The 18918-nt window shown below is 36.8% G+C and overlaps 1 protein-coding gene across 2 annotated transcripts; it reads right to left on the reverse strand.

Annotated features, from left to right (window-relative positions):
- Positions 1–1083: 1083 nt before the first annotated feature.
- hsf1 (heat shock transcription factor 1) lies at positions 1084–18712 on the reverse strand. Of its 2 annotated transcripts, XM_026289710.1 has the most exons (14): positions 18311–18712; positions 17766–17874; positions 17054–17190; positions 15481–15605; positions 11012–11087; positions 10170–10231; positions 9912–9999; positions 9688–9821; positions 8157–8390; positions 5710–5787; positions 4459–4564; positions 4029–4076; positions 3469–3535; positions 1084–2856 (listed from the first exon to the last, which is right to left on the reverse strand). In XM_026289710.1, exons 1-14 carry the CDS (start codon positions 18434–18436, stop codon positions 2660–2662), a joined length of 1587 nt encoding a protein of 528 aa, XP_026145495.1. In that variant the 5' UTR covers positions 18437–18712; the 3' UTR covers positions 1084–2659. The 2 variants fall into 2 exon arrangements, with proteins under 2 accessions (XP_026145495.1, XP_026145496.1); XM_026289711.1 differs by lacking the exon at positions 5710–5787.
- Between the last annotated feature and the right edge of the window lie 206 nt (positions 18713–18918).

The following is an 18918-nucleotide window of genomic DNA, read 5'->3' on the forward strand; positions in this document are numbered from 1 at the left end:
GCCATTCATTCACACAGAGACGCGCAGAACACGGATTCATATTTCAAACAACTTTTGCTGCTTAACATGCACAGATACTGGTCCATATGGAGATTTGATTTGATTAATTTATGCTAACTTTGACAAATTCTGTGACTGTCCATATTAAAATGTAAGTTTCATTTCCATGACTGGATTTTGAGATTCCGTCCTCGTTTTCTGCTTCGCGGAAATCATAGCGCTGAACCGGGTTTGAACGGGACCTCGGTACTACCCGTACTTAAAGAAACCTGGTACAGTCACATTTTAAAAAATTTTAGTACCGACTTCTTTTGACAACACTATACCATAAAAAAGATAATTTACAATGTCTAAGTATGAGGATGAAGGTAGCAATGCGGGGTCAGCACTCCAACTTAATGCAGTCAGCTCATATGGATCTATGTTATGAATGGATGACAATTTCTCCATATAACGATCCCTGGCATCTTTATTGAATTTATCTCGGTACGGCCTTTTCTCAATCTTCTTTTGCTTCTCCAGGTTTTCGAGTTATATTTACTTATTATCTAGATAGTTATCTAAGTAGTTATATTAGTTATTTATTCTATTATTTACTTCTATTCTTGTAATCGTGGTTGTTTCAGTCAATAGCGATACTTCAAAAACGGCGCCGCGGTGACGTCACACACAACAAAACCACGCGTCTGACAAAGAGCGATTGTTACAATGTCGGCGGTATACATCAAACAATGGGCATTATTTTTTTCATCCAAGTATATTTGTCAGAAAAAGTACGCAATGTGACGTGAGCGCGTCATCCAGCGGGCTTTTATATATATATAGAAAGGGGAAAAAGATATTTGGTTTCTACTTTGTTTTTTATTGCTTCTCTCGTCTTCATTTGTAAGTGGCTTTGGATAAAAGCGTCTGCTAAATGACTTAATGTAAATGTCAGACAGTAAACTTTCAGGAAGACAAAATCTTGCCAGCTATGATAAACTATTTAGACCAGCTAATGATGACCAACGAGAAACTATGAAAATAAAAAGCTGGATTTAGCAGGTCCTAGCGGGGAAAATAAAAATCCAAACTACCTCCAAATACTTTCAAAAACATTTTATTTGAAACATCTCAATACACAAAGTATTGTTCACATGCGTAATAAAATAATTTATGCTTAATATTTATGTCTCTCTGGCTATGACAGTCACCCAATGACTAAAATGTGACTGAAAATGATCAGAATCAACAACAAGTGACATTCCTTTACCGAGCTGTCTGACCATCCCAAACATAAACAAGTGTTGAATAATGGAAGTCTATAGTGAACAGCATGTGTACAAATCACACCACAAAAAAAAAAAAAAACTCAACAAAAAAACAATTCCTATTTCATTTGGTTGTTTTGGTATCTATTTTGCACGTGAATCTTACAAAAAGGTTCATAAGATTCGCCTATTATATTTTCTAGTTCCTTTTGCTGAGCAAACAAAGGGGAAAAGTTAGAAAAAAAAAAGAATAAAAAGGAAAGCAGTGTGTTGCTGTGAAAGTTAAGTTGAATTATTGCACAAATTCATCAAAACAGATCATCTGATACACCTGTTATCAATGCATAAAATGACCTATCAATCTATAATACACTTATTGTGTAATTCATCCCTGCTGAATGTTTTCAAAGTCTGAAATGAATGTTTAATCAAAACAAACGCAGACTCTAAACTACTTTAAACTATATTCAGATGTATGTCCTATATACAGCATCAGTGGCTGTCCTGCTTATTAGAACTTTCAACAGCAAAAAAAAAATAATAATAGTAATATATGATTTTATTACAAAAACGTTTCATTAAAATGCACCTAAAACTGGCATTTTCAGAAGAGATACCCATCATCATCAACCAAGATTAGATGTTATATGTTGAGTAACAGCTATGGCTTTGAAGACAGCTAGTGGAAAGCTGGACAATTTTACGCAACATCGATTCTTGATGCTTGTTTTATGTTTGTCAAAATTAAACCGACTGCATTTTCTGGCTATAAAAGGTATTGGTTATGTTGTTTTATTGTTTTGTTTTTGCTTTAACAAGCATTTTAATATATATACTACAAAGAAAATATTCCTGAAGATAAATACTTTGCATACTTATGAGACGTAGGTGTCCAATATAACAATCTGGGGGGTCATCGCATCATAATTAGATCGAATAACAACAACCATAATAGCAGAAAAATGCACGTACAACAAGCCAAACTTGAAGTTTTTGAAATTCGGAAGTGGTGTCATACTGCAAGAGAATTGCTTAACATAGATGCAAACCCAATCCAAATAAATAAAAGGTAAGCACACAAAGCATGGGCGATAAATTTAGATTTACATCTGCAGCACTACACATTTAGTCTGAGGTTTTCTCACTGCCGGAAACTACCGAACCAACAAATAAAAGCTAACTTTGATGTCTCAACTCCATGACGGAGAGTTTTCAAGAATAACTGAATTCTCTCCACTGTTTTTTTTTTAGCGATTTTTCCCAGACTAAATGTGAAGAGAAATACCGGAGTAAAAATCTAATGGCTAGCCCTGACACGTTAAATGACCAAAAAATAAAAAACAAATGCAGAGAATACATCTTTAAAAAACCCACACGGACATAAATCCCTTTTATAAAAGCTGCTCTCTCTATGATAGTTTGGGGTCCTCAGGAACAGGGGACTGGAAGTTAAGAAGAGAGATGGTGGGGTCTTCAGCTGGTTCTGACCCGAAATACGAGTCGCCCTCCAGCTCCAGGAGGATGGGCAGGTCGGGGCCAGTGCTTTCAGTGCTGACGGGGTCAGGAAGAATCACGGGCTGAGACGTGTACTGGACCAGCTGCTTGCCTGAAAACACCATAAGTGCAAAGTCCAGTTGCTTACATTAGTAGCATTAAAACGAAACTCCATTTACACTACTAAATATCAAAAGACTAAAAAAAAAAATGCTTGCAATTTTAATGATAAAAGAATGTAAAAACGGTACAGGAAAAACCTGTTAGTTGGCTAACAGCAAGTTTTATATATGTGTGTGGTGAAAACCTGTAACAGATATTGTTACAATAAAATAATAATACAGATTTTGGACATTTTTACAGTGAATAACCATAACCTGCCATTTTGTTAAAAAATGGTTGTTACAAATTTTTGTACGAATTATGTACATATGGGTTTGATGCTACATCTTATGCTGTTTGTGATAAACTCCTTTACCACATTTACTGTTATGGTGGTAAAATGACAAAATATATTACTTTAGATGGAATATGAACACTATATTAGTTCATGAAATACACAGTTGTTCACCATCAAATTTATTTTAGTGCATAAAACCGAAAATACTGCTACCAAATTTTTTACGGATAAGCGGTGGCAATCATAACTGTCATTTCTTGCTTCATTTTTCCGGTTTATTATTGCACTATAAACAAAATGTTAATTTTCAAGCGTTCTAAATACCTGAATCTCCGCTGTTCGCACCAGATTCAGTTTCTTTCACAGGTTCAGGTGACAGAAGGTCCTGGATCTATAAAGAGACAGCAGATATGTGATTAACTAAAACAAGCAATATTCACATTTCTGCAGATGGAAAAAAAATGATGTTAAATTACTTCACACACACGATGCTTTTATGCAAAATGTAGGTAAGTTGTTCAGATATCTACAGTTTAACATCTTTACTACAAGCTGTGTAACATACATCTATCAACTGAAACAGTGTCAAATATTTTCCGTTAAACAGATCAGACGAGTTTGTTTGCATTCTGTACATTCTGTGAGCTGTGCTTCTTCTGGAGCTGACAGACACTGAACTTTGGCAGTCACACCAAAAGTCTGCTTTCTAGATTTCTTAATATTTGGACAATCTCTATGCTTTAAATAAAAAATAAAATAAAAAATAAAAACAGCTGACAGAAAAATCATATAATTGATAAAAAAAAATATATATAAATTAATATAAAATGTAAAAAAAAAAAATAATAATAATAATAATAATCCATTAGTAAATAAAAACTTACAATAGCCAGGCTGTCCAGATCCACATCACCTGAAGATGATGTGAAAATCTGTGAAACACAACAAACAAAGACCAACATCAAGAATAGATCGCTGACAAACAATAATACATAAGATAACAAGAACATTTGCTGTAGTAATATATATATATATATATATATATATATATATATATATATATATATATATATATATATATATATATATATATAAATAAATAATTCAACATTTTATTATGTACGTTTTAACTACAGTGATTTATACAGGCTTACATACATAAATATTTATATGTTAAGTCAAAGAAATGTTTAAAAATGCAATTATTAACAACGATGATAAGAACAACAATAATAATAGATCTAGAAGTATCAATTTGAAATTTAAAAGTACTTGGTTCTTAAACTTGGTGCTAGAGACTGAAAGAATATTTACATCAAAGAAAGGCGAGGTGTCGAAGTTAATGGACTGAGCATTGAGGATCTGCTGAAGGTTTTCTAATCCAGAGTCAATGGTCTCTAGATGATCACACAGTTCTGTCCTGTGGTAGAAAAGAGAAAACTAAGAAACTCCTCTCTCAAACACCACACACAAACCAGCCATCCACTCTCCAAAGACCAAACACTCAATTAAATGTTTAATTTTACAAAAGCAGCCGATAAAATTCAGCAATTTTGCTTCAGCAATAACAGGAAGCATTTAAACACACAGTAGAGAGGCCGGTCCCCAGAAAGACCACAACTGTGATGATAATGATGTCATTGAGGGAGGCGGGCAGCTAATCTCATCACATTAGCATCCACTCAGAGGTAGGAGGGGAACAGGGATCAAAGGGTGATTGGGTAATTGGGAGGATTCAAAACATGCATCTTGCATCAAATGCCATGCCATACTCCGTACTTCCTTCCCACTAGATTGTGCGTTCATGCCATTGCACTTCTCAAATTAAGCTCAGGACACCCTGAACACCCTATTCACACTCTCTACCATCTCCAGCACACCTGAGACCAGCAACAACCAATCAGCATTGAGCGTTTCTCAGGTATCCTGGGTATATAAATGAGTGAATGAGTCTGAGGCCCCGTCCACATGGAGATGCATTCAGCTGTATACGCATTATTTTTTATCGTATATCGGATCTGGCGTTTTGGGAGAGTGAAACCGATATATTTTTTTAAACCGGGATAAATGTGGATAAATATGAAAATGACAACCTTGTGTTTTCACGTGGACGGCGAATCCGTACATTTTCTGAAATGAAGACGTCATCAGTCCACGTCTCGCCCCTAGTCGGACACCGCTATGTCACGTAACAGCTACAAAACATGCACAAACACTGAACGATTGTCTTCTTATTAACAAACATTGACACAGATTAATAAATGTATTGTTCCATGTTCGTTTGAATACCACGCGCAAGGTTTATGCACATAGTCCAAGTCTCCTTCTCTGTTTTTAACGCATGTCCATGGCAGAATTACAGCACCACATGCTGGTCTGGCATGAATACTACATCATTTTGTGTCGTTTCATGGTTTCGTGTGGACGCATAAAATTCTTGAGATGAGGGGAAACGAAATTGGACAGGGAAAGTTCTGGCTTCGTGTGGACGTAGCCTGAGAAGACAAGCTAAACGCAGTTAGTGCTATGCGTTCTGGGGACGGATCGGCCAACTGAAATGCTGACCCGTTATGAGGCCTGAGGTGTAGAGACGAGGTGGAGAAGCCGGAGAAAAGGCGAGAGATCTCGGACATCTGAGGATAACTGAAAAGACAGAAGCACAACATGGGAGCGAAGACAGCAGGGGGCGCTACACACACCATCGGGCATCTGCCACAGTCAGAAACAGGGCTGTTTCAGAGGAAATTGGAACTACAGCCAATGGAGGCAGGGGTGAAGTACAGATCGTTCTGGGTTTTTATTGAGGTCCAGGTGTTTCGAAGCCACCAGACATTACTGAATGGTTATAGAGTGTTGTAAAAGTGCACTATTAAAACTATTTCCTCAATGAAAATCAATTATGTCCTTGGACAAACCTTAAATTCCTGTGAAAAAAATACCTATCTATCAATTTATCTATCGCCCTAGTGTTAGGTCTGTAAATCTGTTAAGGTGGACCAAATATCCAGTTAAGAGATTTGCACAGTAAATTTGAAACGAATCCAACTCAATTCCTGTGCAGCCGTATGAACTTTGAGTTTATGTTTAGCTATTTATTAACAAATCAAGCTTAAATTAGCTTGCACTTTAATTACTCGTCAAATAAAAAGGCCATCAAATTCAGTGCCATAGGGCCATGAGATGAATTGACATATGAAATAATGCACTGGCTCATAAAAATATCTGGAAAAGTATTAGTATTAGTCACTTTTGGGGCCCTATCTTGCACCCAGCGCAATTGACTTTGTACACCGACGCATGTGTCATTCCTATTTTGCACCCGCGCAAAGCGCGCTTTTCCCTCCACAGAAGCACGTCGCTAAACTAGTGAATGAACTTGCGCTCCCTGGGCGGATCAGCGCAAAAAAAGAGGCGTGTTCCGGCGCAAACAATCCCTGGTGCTATTTTGCTGTTCCATTAAGCAATTGCGCCACTGACCAGAAAAAACCTAGTCTAAAGTCAGTGGCGCGTTGCGCGCTGTTCATTATGCTATTTTAAGGGCGCATGTTTGACCTTAATGTATATAGCGTGCACAACGCGCATACACTTTGCTCATATAATCTACACAGATTTTTATTAAGATTCATAAATTGTTACACTAAAAAAATATTAACACATGAGATGACGGAAATCATTGTGGTGTGTCACGAAGATGTGAAAAAATAGGCATAAATCTTGCTTACAAATTATTCAGGCTAATTGTAGTAATTAAGGATCAGACCTGTTTGCCCAATAGTGGCAATACATATATGTATATAAGGACATCTGACAAATTGGTTTGTCCGTCAAGAACCAGGAAAAAAAATCGATGAAACAGTTGTGGCTATTTCCTCCCACGCCTGTTTAACCGACGCTATTTTGGGTGGGTTTCTCCCATCCCCATACAACACAACTTCTCTGTCTTTCACTGCTCTTACAAGAACATCAGTCTCCTCGGCTGTGAACCGCTCCTGGCGTGCGCCTGGTAAATACGCCATAATAATAGCAATCCATAATGGAACTTGCGCACCTGCTTTTAAAGGGAATGTTGGATGACGCTCTGATTGGTTTATTTCACGTTACGCCCAAACCACACCTATGAATAATGAAGCTACTTCAGACCCACCCATTTTAGATTTGCGCCGGGCGCAAGAGCCATTTATCCCGCCGGGAAAATAGCAACAGCGCCGAGACCCGCCCACAAACTTACTTGCGCTTCGCGCTTTGACACTTGCGTTTCAGATCGTTAAAATAGGGCCCTTGAAGTCTGCCAGCCTTAACCAAGCGGCCAAAGTCTACAAAGATGTCCAGCTGAACAGTTAGTTACGAGCAATGCTTCTGCAGGACATTTGTTTTTAAAAAAAGATCTGCTCATTAGTTTTTTAAGCTTTTTTGATTGGTGTGGAAATGGATGGTTTACCCAAAAGTGAAAGTTCTCTCAATACATTCTCACCACATTTATTTTTTATACAAAATTGAAAAAAAAACAATCTACAAGACATTGCTCTTTTACATACAATGAAAGTGGATGGTGACCATAGTTTTTCAAGTGTTCTTTTAGTATCATGGATATACTATTATAGTTTTTGTATAGTTTAAGATAGTTGTAATAAGTAAATGGCTTTAGTCTTAGTTAGCAATAACATCTCTTGGACAAAAAAAAAAAAAAAAGCAACAAAGTATCAAAGTAGTCCATTCAAGTTTTTTGATGCCATATTATCATTTTAAAAATGCTGTTTGTGATCTCGAGGATGTTTGATTTGCATAATACAGAAAAAGTGCTCACCATCCACTTTCATTGTATTGAAAAGAGCATTATGTTTTTTTGTAATACAAAGATTTTTTTTTTTTCATTTTTGGATAAACAATCCCTGCTTAAGCCATTAGGAGCACACCAAGAAAGGGCCCTCTGGGAATGAAGCGTTATTTGGTAAGGTAAGGGAAGATGAGTAGAGAAGCAGTAGCTTTGATGTGCATTTGTTGGTTAAACTCACTTGTCGAAGCAGGCCACACTCAGACACCTCTGGTCGTTGGGAGGCGGGGACGGGGCAGTGATGGGCTCACTGTCCTGGAGGATGGAATTGATGAAGGTTGTGGGGGAAAGGGGTGTATCCACAGGAACACCGGATACTGCCTCCACTTCCACTTCAACAGGACACACCTCCTCCACCTCAGGACTGTGGGTGGGGCTAGATGGTTCTTCCTTAATGTGGACCAATGGGCTTGTTCTGTGACAAAAAATAAATAGTTTTCATAATAACTAACAAATAATTTTTTTAAAAGCATTCTTTTAACTCTTGCAGGTGATCCATGCAAACAGCTAAATTGTCATTAGAAAGGATAGTCTTAAATACTATAGTAAAGAAAAGGTTTACTGAGATACATTGTAGGGTTGTGACGTTGAAGAAATTTTCCCACCGGTTAATCAATTAAATACCTTGTAAAAGCGGTGTGCACATTTTACTTTCACTTTCAAATGGCGGCAATTTAGCGTAAAGTAATTGTTTTTAGTCAGTTTGAATTTTCCCTCTTTTTCTTGCTTTCCTTATCTTTTAAATAACTTAAAAGCACCGTGCGAATTAGTGGCAGTTCAGTGTCAATTGCTTGAATGCAACAAAAAAAATACAACGTCAAACTCAGTTTAGCATATATGAAATTTTTTTTAACTTTTCTTAACAAAACAAATAAAAATACACCATGCTAAAGGGCAGGCTATGCCTAATATAAAACAACAATTAACTTACATAAAGTTTAAATAGGTATACAAAACTGGAAATAGGCCAAGTATACATGTATAATATATAACCAAATAAATAAGAAACGTAGCAGGTTTATTAGCAAACAGTAATAAAGCTTGAAGGCATGGCATAAACCTCGATGTCAAATAAAACAAATAAATGACACAAAGTTTATATAAAGTTAAAATCAGCAAACAATATGGAACCAATTAAATAAAGGAATCTTTAAAAAAAAACTTCCAAAATCACCTTGCAAAAGTCAACTGGCTTTTCAAAAATCGAAAATATTGCCAAACAGGAGCTTTTGCATTTTGTTTCGAAACCAAATCATCCACCATCGTCTTGACCCGACTCCTCACTGGAAAAATTAAATCTGATCTGTGAGGTGACTGTCGTTCAGCTTACTGCATTGAGCAGCCACATTCAGTTTTTTTTATGTGGTTTCTGTCCTTTTACTGAATTAAAGGATGATGTAGCGTAGCTCAACACCGGTATCACCATCAACACAGTCTATCGCGGCAAGCTTAATGCATTGTGACATAATTTTTCGGTTTTTGACCACATTTCTCTCAACAGTGATTTGTTTAATACCAACAAATACTGTGACAATGCTTTTAAAAAAAAAATTATAATATAATAAAATATACAATTACAATAAATTATTTTACACAGATAATTAAGCACATTTCTCCAATCCTTTCTTTGGTTTTAAAGTGAAATTTGACTTATTTTCTTAATTTATTTTTGAGATTCACCCTTTGCAGCTCTAACAGAAGGTGAAACTTGCCTGTCCTCGACCCACTCCTCTGTGGCCACAGGGTCGGACTGCGCCAGTTCAGTGATGTCAGAGATGATTGGCCCCGTCTTGACAGGTGATTCTGAGGTGAAGACACCCGTTCCTGTGAAAGCTGTAGAAGAGGGCTGCACACAAGAAAACATACATTACGCTTAAACCTAGCAATCATTGGTAAATCCAGCTCATGGTTTGAGATACAAGCATGCAGTACTCACAGAGAGAGCGGGAGACGACTCGAGGGAGTACTGCCGAGAGTATTTGGGCATGGAGTGTGTGGAGCTGCCATCATTCAACATCAGGGGCCTGTGCACAAACAGAACGAATGGGAGAGAGAGAGGAACATTCCCACATAAAATAAAGGGTAAATAAAAGGAGTGAAAAGTGAGAACAGATGACAATCACAATTTTTTATATTTAAGTAGCAGAATATCAATGTGGATGTGTGTGTTATTGTTAATCTGAGGTTGACTTGCATCTTCCGTTTCACTCCCAGGACTCTGTTGGACCGTGCCAGTGTGATCAAGAACTGAATGAGCTGTGGAAACAAAAAATAATCATACTACTTTTTTCTACGACATTTTCATGTACATATAACTTCTAAAATCCATTCAAAAGATACTGGTTTAAATACATCAGTTAAATGTATGAATTAAACATTGTCCAATTCCATACATCCATTATTTTAATATGCATAGACAATTTTATTATTTTTATATCACTTTCTCAGAAATGGATCCTTTGCAGTGAATGGGTGCCGTTAGAATAGGAGTTCAAACAGCTGATAAAAACATTGCAATAATCCACAAGTAATTCACACAACTCCAGTCCATCAATTAACATTCTGTGAAGTGAAAACCTGTTTGTTTGTAAGGAACAAATCCATCTTTCAGAAGTATTTAACTTCAAACCATTGCTTCTGGACAAAATACAAGACCATAATCCATTATAACAGTGCCTCCAGTGAAAACGTCTCTTCTATTTCCTTGTCACATCAAAATACACAACATATTTATTTAAAACAGTTTTTCCTTGTAAACAGTGTTTGATCTGTGCATATTTCTCTCCTGATTCAGACAATACTACTTTTTCACTGGATGATGCAATATTATACTGGAGTCTAGTGGATTATTATGATTTTAAATCAGCAGTTTGGACTCTGACGGCACCCATTCACCGCAGAGGATCCACTGGTAAATCTAAATTAACTGTTTCACACCATGATTTGTCATGTTATGAAAGTAAAATGTGATGCTTAAACGATTTCATTTTTACTTTAAACTGTGGCTGCCTGGATGAAAAAGTTTGCTGATTTTACCTTATTGACTACTTTCTGCTGTTGAGAATGTTTCTGTCTCAAAGTGGCAACTTCTCTCCAGAGCGCCTCATTCTCACTGCGGGAGAGAGACAGAAAGATGTTAAAGTTATAAAGTTTAAGGCAATGTGTTCTCATTTTCATACACGTTTTGTTCACAATTAACATAAATATGACACTAAACTCTGTACACGGTCAATGAAAGATCTCCGGGGTGGTTGTTTTTTTTCAGGTTGATTATATAAGGACTGCTTCTCTTAAACTCCCTTGACACTGATAAAATGGCATTTTAAGTGTGCGTTCATGAGTCCAATATGGCCACAGACACATGGCCTGAACACAGTCCAGCACTCAAGAACATAAACCACAGGCCAATACTGAACATCACTGTGGTGGAAATGGAAAATTCTAACAAAACAATGACAAAGAAATCCTACTAGTTAAAGGACATTTGAAATCATGAACCAAAAAAAGTTTGAAAGACACAAAAATGAAATAAAAAAAATCTACTACACAAACAACTGTGTGGTCGTTCCATAAGCACAGATGCATTTCATATATATTTTTCATATCACAGTTATTGTGGCCATAAGAATTCACGGTATCGATATATCGCGATATCTTAAGAAACCTGGGGGGGGGGGAGAGATATCAGTCAAATTATTTTGTTTTTACTTTGTTTATTGAGTTTTTCTTTTTCACCCAACGAACAATAGGTTACTGATAAACGCAGGGCACAAGACTCAGCTTTTCTCCATCTTCTTTGAAGCTCCTATGAAATAACAAGAGAAAATACTGTCAAGTTCAACAAGATGATGAAAAAATATTAAATTGTCACACTTTACATTAAGAGGTCATTTGTTAACATGAATGTATTAACTAACATGAACGAACAATACATTTATTTCACAATTTATTAATGTTTGTTAATGTTAATAAAAATAGAGTCATTAATTGTTAATGTTAGTTCATAGTGCATTAATGTTTACGAACACAACTTAATAATGCATAAGTAAATGCTGAAATTAACATGAATTAAGATAAGTAAATGCTGTGGAAATATTGTTAATTATTTATATATGTTAACTAATGTTTACTAATGAACCTTATTGGCACTGCGACCAACTTAACATTTTACAGAGTTTAATGTAGCAATGTGGTCGCTTAGTTTTTCAAGATCAGTTTTAACCGTGTAACTCTTAATAGATTTGAACAAAGAAATAAAGTGTTACTACGCACAGGCCGTATTGCTGCCACTGCCAATGCAAAAATAAGACAAGTAAAAAAAACGCGGTACTTATTAAAATAAATCTCCCTTTACTTCAATATATGAACAGAAAACCGCTGTTAACGGGTTAATATAAAGTTTCCCATTCTTTGACTAGTAAAATAATGGCAACTTACTCTGACAAACACAGCTCTTCTCGGAGTAGCTGCGTGCGCTGCGTCGTCTTCTTGTGTGACAGGTGTCAGCATTAAAACACAATACTGGCACCTGAGAGCTCAACCAGGTACTGGCGCTGGAGTATTTACACGTGGTGTCATCTTAACAGAACTGGTCATTTAAAATATTGCGTTTTTTGGTAATAACGGTATATCATCACACACCCACTAAATTAACAGGATATCGAGAACCGTTGCTATGAATATCACGGTTAACATCAGAGTGAAAAAGATTTCCAGGTAAATCCCATTTATATATATATATATATATATATATATATATATATATATACACACACACACACACACACACATACACACACATATATACACACACACACACTGGTCATATAATTAGAATGTCATCAAAAAGTAGATTTATTTCACTAGTTCCATTCAAAAAGTGAAACTTGTATATTATGATCATTCATTACACACAGACTGATATATTTCTAATGTTTATTTCTTTTCATTTTGATGATTATAACTGACAACTAAGGAAAATCCCAAATTCAGAAATCTCAGAAAATTAGAATATTACTTAAGACCAATACAAAGAAAGGATTTTTAGAAATCTTGGCCAACTGAAAAGTATGAACATGAAAAGTATGAGCATGTACAGCACTCAATACTTAGTTGGGGCTCCTTTTGCCTGAATTACTGCAGCGATGCGGCGTGGCATGGAGTCGATCAGTCTGTGGCACTGCTCAGGTGTTATGAGAGCCCAGGTTGCTCTGATAGTGGCCTTCAGCTCTTTTGCATTGTTGGGTCTGGCATATCGCATCTTCCTCTTCACAATACCCCATAGATTTTTTTGCCAAGTCCTGTTGGAAAATGAAATCTGCATCTCCATAAAGTCGGTCAGCAGCAGGAAGCGCTCTAAAACTTCCTGGTATAAAGCTGCGTTGACCTTGGACCTCAGAAAACACAGTGGACCAACACCAGCAGATGACATGGCACCCCAAACCATCACTGATTGTGGAAACTTTACACTCGACCTCAAGCAACATGGATGTGTGCCTCTCCTCTCTTCCTCCAAACTCTGGGACGCTGATTTCCAAAGGAAATGTAAAATTTACTTTCATCAGAGAACATAACTTTGGACCACTCAGCAGCTGTCCAGTCCTTTTTGAAGCGAGATGCTTTTGATGCCATCTATTGTTGAAGAGTTGCTTGACACAAGGAATCCAACAGCTGAAACCCATGTCTTGCATACATCTGTGCAAAGTGATTCTTGAAGCACTGACTCCAGCTGCAGTCCACTATTTGTGAATCTCCCCCACATTTTTGAATGGGTCTTGTTTCACAATCCTCTCCAGGGTGCGGTTATCCCAATTGATTGTACACTATTTTCTACTACATCTTTTCCTTCCCTTCGCCTCTCTATTAATGTGCTTGGACACAGAGCTCTGTGAACAGCCAGCCTTTTTTTCCCAATGACCTTTCTGCAAGGTGTCAAACGTCAGGAGTCTTCCCCATGAGTGTGTAGCCTACAGAACTAGACTGAGAGACCCTTTAAAGGCCTTTGCAGGTGTTTTGAGTTAATTAGCTGATTAGAGTGTGGCAGCAGGCGTCTTCAATATTGAACCTTTTCACAATAGTCTAATTTTCTGAGATCCTGAATTTGGGATTTTCCTTAGTTGTCAGTTAGATTTCTTTTATTTTTCTTTTGATGATTAAACATTTGAAATATATCAGTCTGTGATTAATGAATGAATATAATATACAACTTTCACTTTTTTAATGGAATTAGTGAAATAAATCTACTTTTTGATGATATTCTAATTATATGACCATTTGAGTGACATCATCTGTGTCTGACATTCATCTCATGGACTCCCTGTGGTCGGGGTTTCTAGATCGAGCAAGAGACCAAGATTATGAGAGGACTCAGCTGCATTATAATCCAGCGTCGCTCGGCTGTAAAACAGCAGAGTGCAGGAAGAAGCTCTTTAAGAGCCCCCTCCTCCCGTCATGTGACCCTCCCCCGCTTACCCCTCAGCAGATGGGACGGGGGTTTATAGAGGCAGGTGTGGATTCCAGTAAGCAGCGTGATCAGACCTTTCCCAAATCTCCATTCAGACTCAGAATGACACAAATTCCTTTCAAATCTTATTCAAAGTCTCCTTCACGCCAAAACACTTTCAAAAATCTAACAACAATCTAAATAAAAATACGACGGTTATCATAATCATTTAAAATAATCACAATTTGACTCAATTTCAATTTAACTGTTTGAAGGCACTGCAAATAATTGTCTATTTTTACACTCCAAAGTAGTTTTATAGATTATTTAATTATTAAATACTATTGAATAAGCATTTAATATAAATCAATTTCAATATATTTGTATTAGAAGTCTTTCTTAATTTTAGCACATTGGCTACAGCAGCCATTCTGAAAACATTACATTCGTTGACTTGAATTTAAAACGAATAATTAAAATTAACTTAAAACATGCCTTAAGTGTCAAAACATTAGATAGACCGGTGTTAAAATAAATTTTTAAAAAAATGAACAAAATAAAAACAAAAAATTAAGATGACTTGTAGGATTTTAGAAATCTGTAACATATTCAAAGGACTCAAACCCCAAAATCAAACACTCCTGTGTGCGTGTGTTTGTGTGTGACAAACACGTGACAAACCCTAGAGACGCGTCCAGCTGTGAGAGAAGAAAATGACAAAATGCCTTCGGACAAGCTGAGAGCAGCTGCGACATACGTCACACTGGCGTGAGGATGGCCGTCCGTTTTAGAGGCATGACTAACAGGGTTTAAAAAGGTGAAGCATTAATAAGTGGTCACAAACCCAGCAGAGATTAACCCACGTTCACATCTCAACCGTTACACATTAAACTGCTACTGAAATCAACACTGGATAAAGACAACTGTTACAATCAGTCAAACTTTCCCCAGTAGGTTTAGGAACTACATGAATGCCAGTTTAAGCTCAATTAACCCAGAACCGGAAGAGGAAATGGAGAAAGAGTCAAATGTTTTGGCCAAATGTAAATGCAATGCGACTTACTGTTTGAGGGTGCTGATTTTGGAGTCAATTGACTCCTGCTTGCCCTTCATGAGCTGGACATCTGTGATCATTTTAGACATTTCCTCAGTGCTCAACTTGAAGTCCTCTTGTTTAATATTTGACACCTGCAGATGGACACAATAAAACCGTCAAAGATACGGACTGGGGAGTGTGCATGTGTGTGATTGGAGGGCTGAGTCGAGTCTGTTGTGACCCGTTTCTGAACCCTCGCATAGGGGAAAGCATGTGTTAACGGTTTGATTTCCGCCCCGAGCTGGACATTTGGACAGAACGGGAGAGGAAACACTATAAATCGGAGGGTTGGAAAGTGGCGTCGATGGAGCATCAGAGTGACGCCAGATGAAGTGCCCCAGAACCTCGGCCTCTAATCCACACGTCTCCAGCTGGCTTCCTCTCAGACCTGCTGATTATCGCAATCTGTCACTGAGCCAACGTGAAAAAGAGGGACAACGGGATTTAAAGTGGCCCGAGGAAACCCAGCAGAGCACATGGAAACCATCACACACCAAGAACTTGATCTGTGCACTTCTCAGGAAACTGAATGGAAATTTAAAAACCACAAATATCCGAACAGAAGTGGTGTGTTTCTTAAATGGTCTGGTTAAATCCAGCTTTCCATTTACTCCATCATACTAAATATATTTAGGAAATGTATTTATGTTTACACCACCCTCCCAATTCATTTAAATATATATAATATCCCCCTTAAACTTTTTCATTTCAAAGCCTTCCAAAAACAACGATCCCCTTCCAAGAGCAGCTACACAGTTTCATGTACAAAAACATTTATAATGTATGAATCCAGTGATGATACAAAGACATGTTAGATTATGTTTTTAAATATTATATTATCATGACGCAGATTTGCATTTCAATTTTTACAAATTAGGGCTGTCAGTAGAATAAAATAAACTTTCTGACCATTATTTAGTTACATCAAATTTAGTAAATGTGGGAAAAAAATATATAGGTTAAATAGGTTGAAAGATGATTAAAATAAAGTGTAAATATTTAGTCAAATATTTCTGGACCCTAGTTTGAAAGAATACTAAATAAGAAAATAAATAAAGAAAAATAGCAAATATATCACTCAAATTGATACAGTGTACATTAAAAAAACCTTCACTGCTAGTTACACAGCTATATTACAAACTAAATGTAATGTTGGAAAGCCTCTGCTAGAGTCTTTTTGAACAAAAGTTCATTTATTATCCCATTTTATTATGTTTTCCCTGTGGGAGATCATAATTCTGGCAAAGTTTATTCAAAAGTGAAATCCTGCAGGTTTCAAAGCCAAACATGAGCAGCAGGGAATCCCCAAAACCCAGATCAATTCAGACCGCATTAGTGGTCTGACATCATGACCGTGTCCTAAATGAACTTCAGCCTGACTGGAAAGCTGCTTTGGATCAAAAAAGCCTCTCTGAAATACCAACTAATTATAAAAACCTGGAGATCATTCAAAACTCAAGGTCACTGCGGCTCTTCTCTCATATATTCTCAGATGTTTCAGGGCTCAAGAAGGCTATCAGGAAGAGGAGTTTCTACCTACCGTTGTGACTTTCCTCTTGATGTTCTCCAGCAAATGCTCCTGTCCGCGGATGAAATATGGATGCTGGAACTCTGTGTCATCTTTCTCTGGTTTTACCAGCCCACCCTGCTCGATGTGGACAACTTTCCGAAAACCATCTATTAAGGAATATATTAACATGTAATAAGCACAGATATCATATATTAACTGCTTTTGACTTTAAACTCAAAGAGTTTTTAAGCACATAAAGAATACAGCACCCTAAATGTATTATTGGTATCAAATACATCTAAACTGTTAAAGGTGGACAATCAGGGATTGACATAATGAAACACTGAGACAATGTGTTTTGTGAAAAAAAAAAAAAAAAGCTATAGAAATAAACCGACTTAACTTAAAATATTGATATTCATCCACATTTTTGTTTTTTTTCCAACAAAAATCTTACATTTTGACTGCACACAAAGTCAAGGTAAATATTTATTCTAAACATTCATGAAAAAAAATTAAGGCATGAGACTTCATACATATTGTGCATAATCAAATCAACATCTCAGTGTACCAAAGAGCTGTACAATAAAAAAATATATATACAATACATAAGCTAGAGAGAAATACAATATCAAATTAAAACATGGAGATACAAAACACAAATAGATTTTCAAGCTTAATGGTCTTTAAAAAAAAAAAAACACGAGTTGTTCAATTAGAAACAGAATTCTCTTATACTTACACATATTGAGCTGGCGAACAAAACTGGCCATGTTATTGTGCTTAAAATACTTTGGCAGAACATCTTTGGAAAACCTGCCCTGGTCAAACACATGAAAGCTGTTGCCGCTCTGAAAACACACCAGAAATGAATAAAACATCAACAACAAATCAACAAGAACAGCTTCAGTTCATTCTGAAACACAAGCATTAGGTAAATCCACTAATAATACTTATAATACAGATTTAAAGACATGTGACAAATACTATTCATTCAATATTTTTAACACGTTCTTAGCAGAGTTTCTTTTGTGTCTCTGGCTTAAACCTAAACTGGTTCATGAGGAGTGAATCTAAACCAAAAAGCAAAACTATTTCAGGCCCTTTAGTATCAACAGGGCTACTTATAACACAAGGTAAAGGCTACAGTAAACAAAGGTCCCTATGTCTCCATGTTAGAGGTTATTTTAGGCCTACACAAGCTCATAACAGATGAATATAACTGCAATCCCGATCTGTGAACATTTCTCAGACCACGTGAAAGCCGCGATGAGCCTCGTTACTTACGGGACTCCAGCAGATCAGCGGGTCTGTGTCCGGATCCTCTACCAGCGTCCAGAGCTTGGTCAGAAACGCAGGAACATTACTCCCCGAGACCATCACTCCTCCGGGCCCCACACTGTGATACTCCATCACAGATAGTTCAATGATTGTTGACGACAGTTACACTGATTGTTATGAGTCACTGACGAAGAGCAGAGTTACGCACTCGAACGCAGATTACACCAATCCGATTCTATTTTCACCTCGAAGTATCCGGATCTCGTTTAGAGAGCAATATATGGGCTTAAATTAATTTAGATACGTGTTTTTGATCATTCAAGAGTAGTGGAAATTTCCATTAAATCCCTACAGCGTACAAACTGCGTAGACACAAACAGCACTGAGAAGAGTCGCACGATTGATGACGCCACCGCGACGCGTCTTTAAAAATATCATACACATTTTTTTAACGAGTTTAGACACAAAATCATATACACAAAAGCACATAAATGTTAAATTTGGTTTTTTAAATGTGTTTAAAATTATTAATTTGTACAAATAAAATTTTAAATGTGCACACATTCACCGTTGAACTTTAACCTTTTGCTTCAGACGCAGTTTTAATAAAACGC

The sequence above is a fragment of the Carassius auratus genome, chromosome 19, assembly GCF_003368295.1.
Source record: "Carassius auratus strain Wakin chromosome 19, ASM336829v1, whole genome shotgun sequence".
Classification (NCBI taxonomy): domain Eukaryota; kingdom Metazoa; phylum Chordata; class Actinopteri; order Cypriniformes; family Cyprinidae; genus Carassius; species Carassius auratus.